General features: G+C 36.0%; 1 protein-coding gene across 1 annotated transcript in view; it reads right to left on the reverse strand.

Annotated features, from left to right (window-relative positions):
* Nucleotides 1–1,458: 1,458 nt before the first annotated feature.
* The window catches only part of LOC104889779 (DNA repair protein RAD50), a 29,206-nt gene continuing 13,080 nt past the window's right edge, over nt 1,459–17,584 (reverse strand). Inside the window, exons 6-28 of the mRNA XM_010675085.3 lie at nt 16,178–16,406; nt 15,808–15,986; nt 14,469–14,639; nt 13,659–13,763; nt 13,474–13,581; nt 13,168–13,379; nt 12,946–13,038; nt 12,245–12,372; nt 11,701–11,815; nt 11,496–11,625; nt 10,976–11,185; nt 10,309–10,517; nt 9,457–9,658; nt 7,187–7,356; nt 6,773–7,097; nt 5,733–5,858; nt 5,601–5,653; nt 4,998–5,148; nt 4,844–4,906; nt 4,597–4,730; nt 4,377–4,505; nt 1,886–1,959; nt 1,459–1,743 (exon numbers count right to left, since the gene is read on the reverse strand). Coding sequence (XP_010673387.1) covers nt 1,920–1,959; nt 4,377–4,505; nt 4,597–4,730; nt 4,844–4,906; nt 4,998–5,148; nt 5,601–5,653; nt 5,733–5,858; nt 6,773–7,097; nt 7,187–7,356; nt 9,457–9,658; nt 10,309–10,517; nt 10,976–11,185; nt 11,496–11,625; nt 11,701–11,815; nt 12,245–12,372; nt 12,946–13,038; nt 13,168–13,379; nt 13,474–13,581; nt 13,659–13,763; nt 14,469–14,639; nt 15,808–15,986; nt 16,178–16,406 — 3,282 coding nt within the window. The 3' untranslated portion in view covers nt 1,459–1,743; nt 1,886–1,919. The remainder of the gene's footprint in view (nt 1,744–1,885; nt 1,960–4,376; nt 4,506–4,596; nt 4,731–4,843; nt 4,907–4,997; nt 5,149–5,600; nt 5,654–5,732; nt 5,859–6,772; nt 7,098–7,186; nt 7,357–9,456; nt 9,659–10,308; nt 10,518–10,975; nt 11,186–11,495; nt 11,626–11,700; nt 11,816–12,244; nt 12,373–12,945; nt 13,039–13,167; nt 13,380–13,473; nt 13,582–13,658; nt 13,764–14,468; nt 14,640–15,807; nt 15,987–16,177; nt 16,407–17,584) is intronic.

Below are 17,584 nucleotides of genomic sequence, written 5' to 3' on the forward strand. Positions count from 1 at the left end.
TCTTCTACTCCCTTAATGTCTTTTACAAATTCTTTTACACGACGCTTAATATCATTAATCGACGGTATAATTACGGATTAGCAGAGATAATGGTATTGATAATGAACTTGTAATGCTACTAATAAGATATACTAACAAAATTGTAATGAAGTTACTGTTCATGCATGCATGCATGAAGCCCGAAGCTACTAATAAGCACAAAATAGGGTCGTTAATGAATAATAGAGTGTGCAACACTGGAACAGTGGAACTCTAGTACTCTTCAGTCTTCATCACTCAGGTATTTGGGATTAACATGGTACTATTACTTATTTCTTAGTCTTACTAAATTGCTTTTCGCATCGAATCTTATACTATCACAAATTGTTTTCACCTTGCTAGGCATTTTAGGTATTTATATATCATTTCTCCCCTCACTTATTACATAAATATTAATATTTTATTCTAATATAGCTAAGATCTAAAAGAATTACTCAAACATTTTCCGAATTATATACTCGTCGGATAGATTACCAGGGAATGGCATAATCACCATTGGAATTGAGTCATTGACTTCTTAAATGTTGTGTCTACACTTAATAGTGTTCTAGGCGTATTAAATTCCAATTTCCAGGTGACGAAAATAGTGGATCTTGACTTGCCGAAAGTCTGATTTTAGCACTCCTACAATTCATATGATTTTTGAAGTAGTCAATTTCCTTTTTAGAGATGAGATTTTAAAAAATTATACTCTTTGATGCCAAAATGAATTTAGGAAATACCATAAAGATGCTGAATCTTATATTCAATCCCTGATAAAATATCATTTTTCTTCTTGTTCAGAGACAACACTGCAAACTTTTTGTTCCCATGTATTGGGAATTCCTTGGAATGGTAAAGATTATGTAAGCAATCTTTGGTTTATCCTACCGGATTAGTTCCCAAACAATGAGCCACATTTGACTTTCAGTAGTGAAAATTCACAAAATTCAACTACAATTCTTATAAAATATTATATAGATCGTTATAACGTCAAAATAATATTTCTAGATTTCTCAACAAAATATACTCCGTAAAATAATCTTATTTTAGTTCTCAATATGATCTGATGGAAGAAATTTATCGTACAACTTGAGAGTCGATTGTAAACGTCAAATGTGGCATATTACTTCTAAATGAAGAGATAAAAGAATCATGAAACTCTAATAACATATTAATATATTATGTACTTCCTCTGTTTCGTTTTAAATGCAACAAATGGGTATTTTTTGTGAGATATAAAATATTCATTTATTGCATTTAAAACGAAATGGAGGAAGTATAATATTTCGTTTACCGGCCTAAAAACTTTCCGGAAATCGGCTAGTCAAGGGTAACAGACTAACAGCTTGAACTTGCCATATGATGGGCACATACAAATAACTAGCTGTAACTAAATTTTCCTTCATGTTGAATTCTCAAGTGATAAGACCTTTCAGCTAAGAAAAGTAGTGAACATGGATTAACTCAGATTATCAAGAATAGCTTCAAACTAACCACACTACTGTACAGTAAAACTTGTGCAGATCTTACAGAACAACATTCTTTCGGAAGAACTAGTCTCAATGCGTGCTAACACATATTCCTCTCATTTTCTAATATCTGTACAACCCAAACTGAGCAATATGAAGATTCAGTACAAGTGACAAACATGAGTGAGTTGAGGATGACCATCTTGAGGAACTTCAATCAAAGATCTCTTGAGCAGTAATTATGCTATGTTGACTGCAACAAAGTAGTTTAAACATCAAATATGAATTACTTTCCCATAGAAAAACTAGAAAGAACACCCCCCCTATTCCTCTCATTTTCTAATATCTGTACAACCCAAACTGAGCAATATGAAGATTCAGTACAAGTGACAAACATGAGTGAGTTGAGGATGACCATCTTGAGGAACTTCAATCAAAGATCTCTTGAGCAGTAATTATGCTATGTTGACTGCAACAAAGTAGTTTAAACATCAAATATGAATTACTTTCCCATAGAAAAACTAGAAAGAACACCCCCCCCCCCCCCCCCCCCCAAAAAAAAATCAACTCTCTTGTTTCGATACATGGGAAGTGAAGAGGAGAATGGAAAAGATTCAATTTCCTTCCCCTCTTACTAAAACCAGTTCCTCCAATGTTAGAAAGATTAACAAAAAAATATCAAGCTCACTCTTCCCTCCCCTCCCCTTCCGCTACTTTCTCTTCCCTCTCGTTCTTCCCCCGCCTTTCCCTCTTAACTAGTATGCAGACAAATAAAAAGAACCTATTTCTGCCAACAAATGAAAAAAGAACAATTAACTGAAGTATCTCTCATATTTGTATTTCAATTAAACTATAGAAAGTACCATCCTGTCTTTTATTAGTTGTACTACAACAGTTTGACGTTCGCACTTACCAATAAGTAACTTACATCAGGGATATCTTTAAGTATCTATTAGTGAAAATGATGGAAGTTGATATTGTGTAAGTATACATTAAGATAAATCTAACAATTCACATGCTAGAATTTGCTTTAAATACTAGTCCAAAAGTTTCGGTCAAGATTAATATATGAATAATGCAAAAGTCAAAGCGTTTTAACTAATAAGTGGAGGAAACTATTGCCCTTTTACATGAAATGATATAGATTTTTGAGTGTTATGGCAACATTCTAGGATTATTTACCTGAAATCTTTAAAGAGTCATTTTTTTTATAAAGATCAAAATCTTATTCATAAACTTTTAGATTTTTTCTGAAGCAGCAAACTTTTCCCAAAGAAACCCTACTTTTGAAAACATTAATTTTCGTTACTGTATAGTAGAATCACATGTTAATGTAGTTTCACACGTTGATAAATATCAAACATGAAAATTTACTTTAATAAAAGATGATATTTAGAGGCAATTTCGTAAACAAAAATGAGTTTTTGAGTTTGACAACAAGTTAAACTAGAAATTTAGGATAAGTTGGGATTAATATATAACATTCGGAAAGGTCATGCACTGCCTGCTGCTACATCTATCCTTGCCATTCCATGTCCTTCCTGAAAGACGCATTTCCCTGGTCACCACCCACAATGACATCTTCTGTTGCTACAACGTTCCTGTCTATGGCCATTACCACAAAGGTCACATGTAGCTTATTCACTCCCCCCAGACTTGTTAGAACCACAGTCCTCCTCATCTTGCTGCTATCTTTACCTCCTTCCGAATTGCCACCCTGTCCTTAAAGCTCTTAATAATGGCCAAGGGGTCACCTGAACCTCCATGTTTCATCAAGCCATGACCAAAATCAAACTCTAAGCCCTTAATATTTTTTGACTTGTGTACCCCCTGTTTGCTAGATTCCATGAATAGCAACGTTTGAGCCCTCTACCTCTGACAGACTATGGCCTGAGCCTAAGAGGCTCAACACCACTGCACAACTTTAATGAACTGATAATCTGGACAGTAAATCTGAAGGAAGAAGATGAAGATTAACTTAAAGAAGAAGAGAATTTGAGGGGAAATGGAATTGATTGTAATAGCAATGCAATTACATCATCACCAAGGAAATCACAATCCCAGACATTCGAGTGGCTGGACATTCCCAAGTCCCAACTACAAACTAAGCGAAAGTAAAATTCACTCGAGAAATTTTTGATTCTCTTCTCTTTCTACTCTCCTCTATTATAGCAGATTTTCCATACATTTCCTACTCTCTCCTCTAGCTAGCTTAGCTGCCATCCTCCCCGAGCTCATCATAATAAACTACTGTGCATTACCGAAAGTGCCCCTAGGCTAGTCTATTACAACAATTCCTAAAAGGTGACAACAACATACTAGTTCTGTTTTCCTTCTTTGTCTATCTCCTTTAATTCTTTAATGATCCTCCACAACAGGACATTCAATTTAAGTAGTTATAAAATTCAGACAGAATATTCCTTTATTCAACCATCGCCCAAGCATGCACCATATTGTTGGGTGTACTTGATTTGGCATATTGCACATGTGGGGAATACTTAGTGCTATGAATTATGATCAGCCAATTTTTCTAGTTCACAGCCAACTCCTATCAGAAGTAGAATTTTCTTTACTTTTTCAAAATAAGGTACATATGATTCTTGGGCCGAGCCACCTATCTTAGGTGCAAGTACAGCCCAATTAACATCCCCTCCAAACTCACCATGCTCCCCATGAACTTCAAACCTGTGACCATTGTGAACGGTTGTTGCTTGCTCAACTACTATCAAAATTTCGTTGTTACTGCGTTTTGAGATACATGATGTGTTAACTGTTTCTAAAAGAATTGGAATACGAAACATATCCATCGGGGACAAACTTGAATATAAGACAACTATGTATAGTAGGGAAGTAGCATAAGGTAGCAGGTAGAAAGAAGGCCCTTACTGCTCATCTTTGTAAACTCGGTAATATTTCTCCGCATGCTGCCGTTGTCCAATTAGTTGAGCAAATCGCTCATCATGAGTAATCACAATCAGCTGAAAATTTTCCTGGCCTTTCCTGTCCTCCATGATTCTTGAAAAGGATGAGCCAAAAGTAACATGATTAGAACTTACTGAATCAGTAGTAGAAACACGTGACGGTGGCATATATTATGTTTGTATACCTAAGAAGAGCAGCAGCCAAACTCTCAGAATTTGGGCCATCCAAGTTTGTTGTTGGCTCATCAAGTGCTAAAATACCACAATTCAGGCAGAAAGTTTCTGCTAGGGCCAACCTTATAATAAGTGAAGCAAGAACCTAGATACGCAGTTTCATGGAAGTATAATGTCATAAGAACAAAGAAACTATAAAACAAAGTACAGGCAATATCTATGGGGTAGCGACATGCAAGCTTTATTTGACAATCTCACCTTCTGGCCAGCACTGCACCTTCCTCGCATTTCCAGTTCTGCATCACCCGTCTGCATGAGCACCTAAAAAGATATTGTAGCTATGTCAAGATAGATACCATGAAGTTAGAGGGCCTCATTGAAGCATCAGATCTTGACAAGAATATGCTATTACCTTATAACTGTAAGATCTAGTTCCAACACCTTCAGAATCCGAATGTATGTATATGTAATCAATGTCTTGACCTCTGTATGTTTGCTGCCAGAGTTCCCGAATGATTTTATTTATTTCTTCCATTTTCATAGTGTGGAAACGCATGAGTGCCCTGAAGGAAGGTAAACTCAGTATCTGAGCTATAGTAGATATTAACACTAGCAACTAGCATAGAAAGCTGATAGAAAGCACCAAAAAAATATGCATGAGATGCATTCACAAACTTTCTGGAATCTAATACACAAAAGCGAAAAAGATTTGAGTCTGCTACAAGTTAATAATTAACCCTGAAAAATAGAATTCACGGCCAAAAAAAAAAAGAAACTCGTAAGATGGTATCCTTGTTAAAAAAGCAGCAAATTTTGAGACAAAAACAATGTAGGCTGTACACCTAATAGATAACCTCACGAGCAAAAGAAACATGACAATGAAATATGGCAACAATCTCTACATAGACCAAGCCAATACATTAGATGTCGCAATTTTTAAGAACAAATAATTTTAGAAAGGAAAGCATACTTCCAAATAAAATGAATAGTACTTGAATAATGAGAAAGTGCTTACTTGTCAAGAGCATTATAGTATCGATCAAGATCTTTATTTGCCATTTCTGTAGTCTGTCAGACAGAGACACCACTCAATAATGTAACTCAAGGAGCTTAAATAAAAAAAATGCAAAAGCTATGTGGAAGGTACCTTGAGCTGGATTAGTTGGTCGAAGTGGCGTTTGTCTATATCCTTGTACTGTGGCTGTTTGAGATCAATCTTACTTTTTGAGATATTACTCTCATACACTGACATTGTTCCATGAATTTTATTCAACTGCAGAAGCAACAGAAGTTAATTTTTATTAATAAACCCTACATCTTTTGGCTATCTAACACCAACTCGGATAATTATTTCATGTAGAAGCATATAGAACGACATGTCACCTTTTTTTATATGACAAACATAAAGTAAGAAATTCTAAGAAAGATATGAAAGATGGCTCCATGAGCAGACAAAAGAAGTGCCAAAACAAAGGTAGAAATGCATGCAGAAGAATAAGAGGATATACTTTGAGTGGAAATTTTAACTAAGATGTACAAAAGGGTGATGTATGATGTTGATTGAGCCAAAGTACATTTTCAAGATATCAACTTTTAATGAAAAATTAAATACATTAATAGTCAAAGTTGTGCATCAACAAGTATGAGTCAAAGAGGTGCAGCTCATAAGAATAAGGAGGTAGTATACTGTATAATTGCTAAAGCAGTACCACATAAGCAGGAGTGGCAGGTAACGGAACTTATGTTCCTTATTTTTCATGCAGCAAAGTAAAGGGCCCTAAGGCTAGATTGTCATGATACATCTGTACGCCGAACTCAGTATAGAAAGCTTGGGTCCCACCAGCATAGATGCTTAAGTAAAAGGCCAACAAACTTCAAGTATTGCAAAATGCATCACAGAATATCTAATTAATTGAAAAGATTGTAGCCTTTCATCTGATTAAACCTTTTGATAAAACCATATATGACTGGAATCTGATAGTAAGATAAAATTCAAGACTCCAAGTAATTAGGTTCAGACAGGTCATTACTCTTATTAAGCAAAACCAAAATCACCCTACCGCTGCAAGTAACCACATATCATCTGACTATACTAAAACAGATGGAAAATAGTAAAGGTTATTACAAAGAATCAAAAGAGAGAATGAACAATGACTACAGTAAAACCGATATCAAGATTAAGAGTACCTCTGACAGAAGCCTCTCTCTTTCTTGATTTAATTTTAATAGATCAGACTCGATTGTTTTCTCACTACCAATCTGTACTTGTCTCTGTTCCAGTAACTCAAGCTCACGAGTCAGCTCATCTACTCTAGCTTTTACTTTCCTATACATAATGTTGTCATCAATATTACGTCTCAGTAACTCTTCGCTCTGCTTGGTTTCCTCGGCGCTTTTCAGTTCAACAGATATATTCTTCTTCCTTTGATTACCGTTCTGAAGCTGTGATTCTGACTGTGAATTTCTTATTTGGAGCTCCTTTAAGCGCTCTACTTTTTTTATCTCATCATACCTGTTAGGAGAGTGTTATGGAATATTCCAACATGCAAAAATTACACAAGAAATGAAAACAAATAACAAAGACGGGATTGAGCCATGTACTCTTTGATCTTGGAGTTGAGTTTGAGGAGGTCTCGGACTTCCTGCCGCTTATTTCTTGTTAGTTCAGCATGCTGCTCGAGTTCGCAATTAAGTCCTTTTTTAAGAGCATCATGATCATCTGACAGTTTCTTTGTTTCTATGGTTAAAGGTTTGATGGCTTCTGCAAGTTGCTGCATATATCAAAAGAATCTAACTTCAAGTCATAAAGTTATATTCAAGATGAATCAAATTACTCCACTTTTATGTCTTTTAATCTACAATAAATCAAAAAAAAATAATATCAATGGTAGATCTAACCAGGGAATCAAAACTCTCCCGTTCCGTTACAGAACGGCCATTCTGTAACGGATTTTGGATTTGCCGTTCCGCGAAATCCCGTTACGGAACGCCATAATAAAATTCACGTACTTCTCGCCGCGTTGTCCGTTCCGTAACGCGAACTCGCCGCGTTGTCCATTCCGTAACGCGAACTCGCCGCATTAGAACGATTTTATCCCCGTTACATCCGTTCTTTTCAAACATTGGCCAAATTTTTTTTATGATTTAATTATATAGTTGAGGAAACATGATATTCTATTAGATTTGATGATATTATGTTGTAATAATGTTTCATAAACTAAAAAAATGCAAATAAGGTTAAAACATATTAATGTGAATTTTTTTAAAAAATTCACGCCGCGACGGCCGCGAAACGTTCTATTTCGCCGTTACAAGCCGTTCCCGCGACAACGCGACCGTTCCCGCGAACGCGACCGCGAGCGCGTTTTTTTTCCCTGGATCTAACAGAATTGAAACCGATTATAAAATTGTTAAATATAAGTCCAACTTTTACTATGTTCAACAAAAGTGGACTAAGAGTAATGTTGTCAACATATCCATATGCGGTGTCCCAAATAAATTAGGCAAATTGAAGATATACAATGATTACAATCACAACTGATGACCATTGGACAAAAACAGGAGAAATAATATGCTCTTGTTTATGATGAATACCAATGATAAGAAATAAAGATTGAGAACAAGTAACAGAGTGGCCACTATCATCAAATCAAAATAGATCTGATCTACTTATGAGACTAAATACATTGGACATATGCATAGAAGCTAATAATTGATAAAATAGAAAAAAATAGATTAAGGATTTGTAGGAAGTATAAGTCTTTGTATTCACATTTTATTTTGGAATGTTGTCATCTCATATAGCAAAATAGTTCAGTAGGCGGACAACTTTGTTGTATTCTGAAAGAACAAATGGCAAAATCATCCTAATTACCTATCTAGTCGAACAAATCCTCTGAAACACTGCTTTTTCCATTTTTTAGTGAGTCCCGTTGTCATTTACTTGAATCCTACAACCTTGTCTTCTCGGTTTGACAGTGATGTTTCTTCTGCATATGATTGTTTAAGGTTTCAAATAGGCTTTGAATCAACCATAGCTAAAAGCATTAATAAATATATCTTTATTGTTTTATTTGAATGCATCATCAAGAGTGTTAAAAAAATGCTTGTGGTCTTATCATAGGCCCACCCTTGTTGGATCTTTTCAAAATAAGATTATTCTCACATATTACTGAATTACATTTCATTCTCTAATATTTGACAACCACTTGAATGGCTGGTGGGTGAGGTATGGGAGCTAATCATGAAACATGAACCAGTAAAAACTTCAATTAATTTATTTCTGCAGGTATTCCACAGCAAAAGAGAAAAACATTGATAAGACCACAAAGGTAGAATATGGCCCTGCGCTTAACTTAAGACCCTCTTTCTGTATAACCAAGAGACTATCAGAAAGTCATTTCAACAATTAACAAAATACAGGCAACAGGTGTAAAGCCCTCATAGGCATAATATTCATCCAAGAGTGTCCTCTTGGCTAACGCAGTTTTTTGAGATGTCCTGGAACCAACACAGAGATATGACTTCCTCATAATTGATACTTCCAAATGCGTAGAAAGCTAAAAAGTATAAGACCCTCAACTACAGAATGGATGATGATTCTCTAATCAAGCACGTAACCGACTCAAAAAAATATTAACCACTTCTGCAGAAATAGTAATATATTTTTCATGCCTTCCCTGCAACAACCTGCTAAGAAGCATCCTCCCCCTCCCCTCAAAATAGAACTAATGGTAAATCACAATTTCAGGAGTAGCAGAATTTTGGGATGGAACAGTAGGTATTGTAGAAAAATCGACATTATCCATGCATATGATCAAGGTAGTACAGTAATGATAAATTTTACTAGAACCCTAGGTTCTATGGTTTACCTTCTCCTCAAGCTCAAATAAACTTCTCTCCTCCATCAAACGTTCAAGCTCATCCTCCACCTTCTTAAGATTTTCTAGTACAGGAACAGCTTTCAGTTTCTCCTCTCTACTTGCATACATCCGTAAGTTAGCAGTAGCTATATCTTCCAGGATGTTCTTTTTTTCCTCTCTTAACTTCTCTATATCATCTTGAATAATATCCCTGGACAGCACACAGTAAAAAGCCCTAACCATGAGACAAATTGCAGTCAAATGCCATATTAAACAAGTAAAGCTGTGCAAGTTCTCAGTCTCTTGCAGTGCGAGTGCACATTGCACTTTCATAATCATTGCTGGACATTTGTCCAATTTAATAAAGTAAATTAAAAAAGAGAAAGCAAATGGGAAAAGGACACTTGTCAACCGAGAATGTGAGTTTTTCTTGCTCTCTTAAGGGCAAAGGTACATTAATATATGATAAAGGTAATAAACATGTATATTCTGCAAGCAATGAGCTAGCACGAAGTACACATCTTCAAACATCAGTATCGAGCTTGAAGTCAAATTCATCTTCTTATCTCCTCATGCTCCTAGTCCAAGGGCTTCTATCTCAGAAGAGAAGAGATACATATCATGCTCCATAATGAAGCAGAAATTGAAGAGGATTCCTATGATATAATATGTATATATATATTATATATATATATATAGATATATATATATATATATATATATATATATATATATAGAGAGAGAGAGAGAGAGAGAGATAGAGAGAGAGAGAGAGAGAATAGAATTTCTTATCTCCGAATAGACGAGATACATAGCATGCTCTACCATATAAAAAAACATATAAATCAGAAAGATATATACTTCGTGTTTTGTAGATTATCAAGCTCTGACTTTATTTCCTCAATTGATCTAGCAATGGCCCCTCTATAATCAAGCATGCCCTCCAAATCATCCAGTTGTTTTTGCAAGGATTGTATCTCTAGGAAATGCCTGTTTGCTGTTTCCGCATGCGGCATCAAGGACTCAATTGAATCCTTGTCAGCCTGTACTTGGGCAACTACACCTAAAATCTTCATTAAGAAAAAATGTTAGATTAAACAGAAAAGTGTATCATTTTAGATAAAACATCGTCTACTCAATCTCTTTGCAACACAATCTTAAATTCCAAGTGGGGAACATAGAGAAAGCTACATCAGCTCAAGCACTTAGTCTGAAAAAAGAAAGGCAAAGATATACCTTTAGAACTTATCACCCAAATTACACAAAACATGATGCTAACAATCTATCTAGGAGATATCAAAGATTATTAATAGGCAAATGATTAAATGTCCACAAGATGTATATGCCAATATAATAATCTACATCTCAACTCAGACATCACCACCAGCGGGCAACTTGAAACAGAATACTTCACGTGAGATAAGATCGAGCTAGTTAAGTTCCTTTCGCACACAAGCAAAGTGGATAAATCTAGAAGACAAGACTAGCATAATTGCTGGAAGATAGACAAAACAAGCAAAAAAATTACATCATCAAGTGCTTGTGTCTTCTGATCCAATTCTTTATTTAATTCAGATGATTTTGCCTCTGCTTGAGGTATTGTCTCTTTACTAATTTTAATATACTCTTCATACACCACACGGAGGTTGTCCAACTGCTTGAAAATGGAATCAATATTTGCAGACTCTGTGCCCACTGCTTTCATACGCTGTGCAGAATCAGAAACTACGGCTCTTTGCTGTAAATAAACAGAATGAAGGACATCTTGTCAAAATAAAGAAAGACACTGCAGAGATCACTACCTTCAAGATCAAGCAACAAAATAATAATAATAAGAAAAAAAGAGTATTCAGTAAAGTAGACATCCAACCATATCAATACCGCAAATATTACCCAAGTCCCTCATAAGGCTCCTTGCCTACACTGAGGCAAGGAGCCAAATGTATGCAATCTTACCCAAGTGATTGAAGAGAGTAACTGCCAATGACTCTTGGCCACAAATGCATAGACTAAGGGATAATCCAATATTCGGGGACAACACTGCCTACCTTCTGGACAAACTCATCCTCCTCTTCAGCAGAAAAAGGGCGTTCACAGACAGGGCAAATATGTTCGCTTCGAGCAATCTGTAGAAAAGGTTCAAACATTTGGCGCATACCATCTGCCACGCTACATTTACTGCACCGAGTAACTAGAACATTAGTACACAAATGAAAGGTCAGACATGCTTTTAGAGAACATCATAGTACCAACCTTTTCAGGTCATCTCTTTTCTCTTTGGCCCTATTCAAGGCTTGAAGATAGGATTCAACTCCAAAATACTGCTGATCCAGTGATTGAAGTGTTGACTCAATGACCCTCTTCCTAGCTGTAAATTAAACAAGAAGAAACATAATAGATAGGTTAATAAGATGGCAGTCACAGACTCACAATGGTGCAGTTGACTGTAAAAGCTTCACATGATTGACCAGAAATTGAAGGTATTTCTTCCTCTTAATTTGTTTGTACTTCATATATACAAACATATTCCAGGAAGAGAAGGTTTCAACATGAGAAATGGAAAGCTAAAGTTCAACCATGGATCAAAACCTTTGATAACACGGCTGAGCATGACATACCAGTACAGTTCAAAAAAATTCCAATTATTAAAATCATCCTTAATCTTTGTGCAAAACTGCTGTTTCACATACATGGTGATGAAGGGAGTTAAAGCTTAGCCTCTACAATATTATCTTCCCATTAAATTTCAAAATTAAACTTACAGTTCATATCTATTAAAATTCAAAATCAAACTTACAGTCCATATCTTTTCGCATTTTGATTGAATTATCATTAACTTCCTGGATCTTCAAATGTAACTTGTCAACTTCCTTTTCAGCTTCACGGGACTTGAGGCTAAGGTCTTTAAGCTCGTTGCTTGTAAAGCTGCACATGGAATCGTGAAATTCAAAGGTCAAGCTATAGCCTAGGGGTTAGAAGAATATCTTCATTGGGATGAAAAACATAGAAGTACTCTTCAACCTCTGGTTTGGTTTAGCCTTTCCAGACAAGCTATCCACACAAGGCTCAAGAACAAAACTTTTTAACACCTTATATTTTAGAATAAATCTGGATATAGTTAGAAAAAAAAAAGGGTAAAATTTTTAGGTATCATTTCCTTTAGTGGTTACAAAGAGGAGACTTTTTACCATTTCCGCAACTGTCATGAACATTTTTGGTTTGCAGGGGGGTAATTTTGGAGTTTCTCTAACAAGAGTAAGCATTCATATCAGAAATGATAGTCCATTTCCATATACTATAAAGATTATGTTGTAGAAACTTCTTCATTTTACAAGTCAATCTTTTAGCTAATAAATACAACCCTAATTATATGGTTTACCTCATTTAGGGGTTAGGAACCAACCATATCCTATTTCACTTATATCGGTGCATAGCAAAATCAAGAAAAATAAAACAAAGCAAAAGATCAAACTAATACTTCAACAGCTTGAAACCAACCTTAACAATTGGAAAATTTCATTCTTCAAGTCCTTCAAATGTGGGAGTCTCCCTTTTAGCACTCCTCTAATCTTATCCTTGTGCTCATCCATTCTAGAAATAGCACACAATATGTTCAGTTCAAAGGAATATTAGACAGCACAGAAGTTTAAAAATACAAATGACTACAGTTAATGTACAAAAGTTGAAGGACTTGAAACAGTAGAAAACACGTGGACTGACATTTTATTCAACTTTTTCTTTTGATTTTCCAACTCTGTTTTCTTCACTGCCAATTTTATTCTATTCTCAGAATCACTAGACAAGACATCTCTTTCTCGATTCAAAGATTTGATCTTGTTGTCTATGTTAACCGATTCAAATTGCTTTTGGCTTATAATTAATTCAAAATCTGTTTCAGCAAGTTGTTTTTCCTTCCTCTGAACCTCAAGACACTGCAGCAAACAAATTACCAGACATAATAGTTAAAAGTGTAGCAGACAAGCAGGGAAAACATAATAGAAGGAAGCCACTAAGCTCATACGATACCGCATTCCTTTCTTTTTCATCTAAGCGAGACATATCAACATTAGATATCTGAGCTTCATATGACTCGCGATCTTTCTCTTTCTCTTGAATTTGTTTGGAAATTCTATTCTGTAACCAAGAGTCCAGACAGAAATGTAAGCATTTGTGGAGAGGAATGAAGTAGATCTTTTATAAAAAGTAGCAACCTTTGTGTCCACTTTCGCTCGTATTTTAGCTTGAAGATCCTTAAGATGGTTATCAGCATTCTCATAGGAGTCCCGTGCAGCCTTAATTTCTATTTCATTTGAATTCTGCAAAAACTTTTTCAGATTAATATGTTGTAGGCTCTGAGACATCGTTGGAATGAGAGTAGGTTTATAGTAAGTAACAAAAGCGCAAACATAATACAGATGATGCTGCTTCGCCTGCATCCATGCTAACAAGGGGTCAAAGAGGAATAAAAGTTGAGAACCTGTAAGATACTAGTATCAGGGAAATAAAATCACCCTCAGTGTTACCTTATTTGCTATCTAATTTGCCTTCCGGATTCGCGATAGCCCAAAATGGGCCAAAAATAAACCAAAACCAGCCATATTCACTTGTCCTAGTTCGCAATTCGCAGGGGGATTAGTGAATTAGGTAACACTGATCGCCCTTCCCTCGAGTAATTCTTCCTCCTCAACTCTCTCCTCTATTTCCACCACTTAAAAATGTCATTTCTATTTTGTTGTTGCCACTTTGCTTTTCAGTCTCTAACAACAGAGCTGTGATCATAATATCGGTACTTTTGTAACAAATTGGTCAATAATTATTTTATAATTTAAAAAATTCTAGTTAAAAAAATGTAGAAGGTCAAAATTTGACCTTAAAAGTCTAAGTGGGAACAACAAAAAGGAACCATATAGCTTTAAATCTAATTGAAAGACATATCAGGCCATGTATGCTTTTGCACATCACAAGCATCAGAAAGCTCAAAGATTGTCTGCGAAATGACAAAAAAATAAGGTATATTTGACCTTTTTCTCCTGTAAATCCTTCTCCAGGTCCAGAATTTTCTTCTCTAGACGATTAGTACACCTCATAGCTGTTTCATCACTGAAAGGGCCATTTGCCAGGGAGCCTAAATTATGCGTAGAAAAGAGCTCTTGGATCATGGAGTCTCTGTCCCTCTTCAATGAAGCATGAACCTGAGACAAAAGAACAGAAATATCCAAAATAGTAAATAACATAGCGTAGAAGCAACATACAACACATTCAAATTTGTAAAGGGGAATTTCACAAGAATTCTTGTGTTTGACAAAATGTATAAGTAACCAATGTGAATAGTCTAGCCCTGACGGTTTCATCAACTGTCCATTTTTTTATTATGAAATCTTTTCAGCAGACATTATGACCCTCGAGATAATGCATGTCTCAACTCTCAACTGGTGTTGGAGCAACAAAACAGTCCTCTCCCCTCTCAATTTCTTTTCCTACTCATGTTTTCTAGGAATCATAACATTGAATAACATCCACCATCAGTCAATGTAAAGTTCTAAATATAACGAATCAACATTGAAACAAGAGTATAAGAGTCCAGATTCTTCTTTTTAGGGGGTAGGAGGTGGATTGGACTTCTCGTGCCAACTATCTCAAGCCAAAAACCACTGGAGATATCCCCCCCCCCCTCCTCCCCAATGAGACTTGATGTAATAAACTGGATATCTGCCACACTAGAATCAAAAAAAGATGAAGATGATTTTTGATTGATAGAATGGAAATTACAGAAAAAAAACAATAGGTTCAAGTTCTCTCAGTTACTTGACACAATCCCAAGTTAACCACTAAATTGAACTCTCAAATATAATCTCCATATTTTTTCCTATTACTAATTTCCTATATTTATAGAGCTAACTCGCTTATTTACTCCCCAAGCCAACCTAGTTATATTGTACTACCCATATTACCCCTCCCCCTAAACCAATCTATTACACTTGATCCCACAACGGCACAAAATCAGTAATGGGTAGCTTTAGCAACCTGCCCCCACTAAGCCTCGACATAAAAAAAAAGGATCAGATGGGTATAATGTAAATGCAAGTTTGCCAAAGATTCAAAAAGAAATATATATTAACAAAAGAAATGGATAAAGGTTAAAGAATTTAGAAGATAATAAGTAGTTGGAAAGCTTCGTCATGCCAGTGCCACTATCAAAATAATGATGCCAAAGCTCGTGATAGGAAAAGATATGAGTTTTACAAAACCCTGAGGTTGATCATGTTCGCAAATACCGTGGACCACAAATCATTGTGTAATGTCTTGTTAGAAAAACAAAATTAACTTGTAAAATTTCCCTTTCTTAAAGTGGAGACTTACATCTGCTTCACTCTGAAGCTTGCTGATCTCTTTGATATTCTGATTTATTGTATTGTTAAGATTTTTGCTTCTTTCTTCTAGGTCAGCTCCTTCTCTTTCCAGCCTGCTAATTAGCAAGTCCTGCTGAGAAATCCTCTCTTTAAACTTTTCCGCCCACTCTTTCAATTCTTCATCAGTGTCTGAAAATACAACAGTATGAAATAAAACAACCTGAAAAATGACCGTTAATCTTGATATGGGACTATTGGGGGTGGGGGGGGGGGATTTGATAAAGCAACTAGCACAATCATTAAGTAATGGGACCCATAAAGAACATAAGAATGAAAGCATAAGCAATCACAATCATGCTTTCCTATAGTGAGTGACAGACCTTCACAATCTTGATTGAGATCTTGATGCCTTTGTTCCTGCTCTCTGAATGAAGCACTTCTTGTGGCACGCTTTTCAGTTATCTGGACCTGTAACTTACGCAGATTCTTTAGCTTGGTTTCAGTACAATCTTTCTCAGCAGTAATCTCTTCAATTTCTTTATTCAAATTTTGCTTTTGAACTTCCAAGGATTTTGTTTTTTCCTGGTCTTGAGCAATGCTTTCTCGAAGCTGTGGAAAAATGATCAAAACCACACCATCAGAATATTTAAGGGAATCAACCATAAATGCTTCCAGGCTTTAAAAAAACCTATATCACAAAAGCTGAAGTAGAGAAATTAGATACAAATCGCTAGCTGAAATTGCAGCATCAACATCATATAGTGTCAAAGAATTCGTTTGGGGTGGCTGTGAATCACAAATTAGAAAGGGCAAACAAATTCACAAGTTCACCTCTAAAGGGGGCTCTTCGCCTCTTCCCTTAAACAAACAGCTCTATGCAGCGAATCCCATTAGCGACTCTGAATTATGTGACACTGATGTTATGCAAGGAGACTCGAAGGGTGAAATAGAAGTATCAAAAAGTCTAGAATTAAACAAGAACTGTTCAACTGCCTCCTTGATAAAATCCTGGCAAAGAAAAACGCTAAACATGAAAAAAAGAAAGAATTTAGGTTTGCCAAGCTGACACAATCACGACATCTGCTGCTGGTATTCTGGTGATGTTCAGGAACCATGAACTCCCTATAACATAACCTTCCGACCCCATAAGCCTTCCCATGACTGGTGAGTGGCGACCACTTGGGCTTACACTGCACCATTCCCCCATGTCTTCCCTACCAATATTTAGGGTGGGAGAGGAGGCCTGGGAAAGAAAAAAAAAAGACTGTCCCTTCTTTCTCGTGATTGATCTGAACATCCTCTAATCCCTCCCCAACTCCTACCTGCAGCTACCAGAACCTGTACCATTATTTACTAACCACAATTGACGACCAGCTACTCATATCTAATGCTGGTGAGTTAAATCGAGGAGCATGAAGGAGTTAATGGGGAAGTAAAATTTAACAAACTGCAAGGAATCATAGTGGAGTCACTACTAAGCCTCTAATTACCTACGTCAGGAGGGGTAGAGAAGGAAATGCACAACATTTGGCCACCTCACACTCAGCCTTGAGCAAGAGGAATATTCTGCTGTGATTTGCTGTCACCCTGACAAGTTAGTTATTGTAATTATCTGAGCTTTACAGCTATAAATAAGAGCTGTTTAGAGAGAGAAAATCATCTTGAATTTTGTAATAGAGTGAGACATTTCTTTGGAGAGTCCTTGCCTCTCGAATTGATGGCTATTGTGTTAGCCGTGTTGAAATGGAGGCACTACCTTCTAGGGCGGAGGTTCATCATCAAAACCG

Source organism: Beta vulgaris, chromosome 3, assembly GCF_026745355.1.
Source record: "Beta vulgaris subsp. vulgaris cultivar EL10 chromosome 3, EL10.2, whole genome shotgun sequence".
Taxonomy (NCBI): Eukaryota; Viridiplantae; Streptophyta; class Magnoliopsida; order Caryophyllales; family Amaranthaceae; genus Beta; species Beta vulgaris.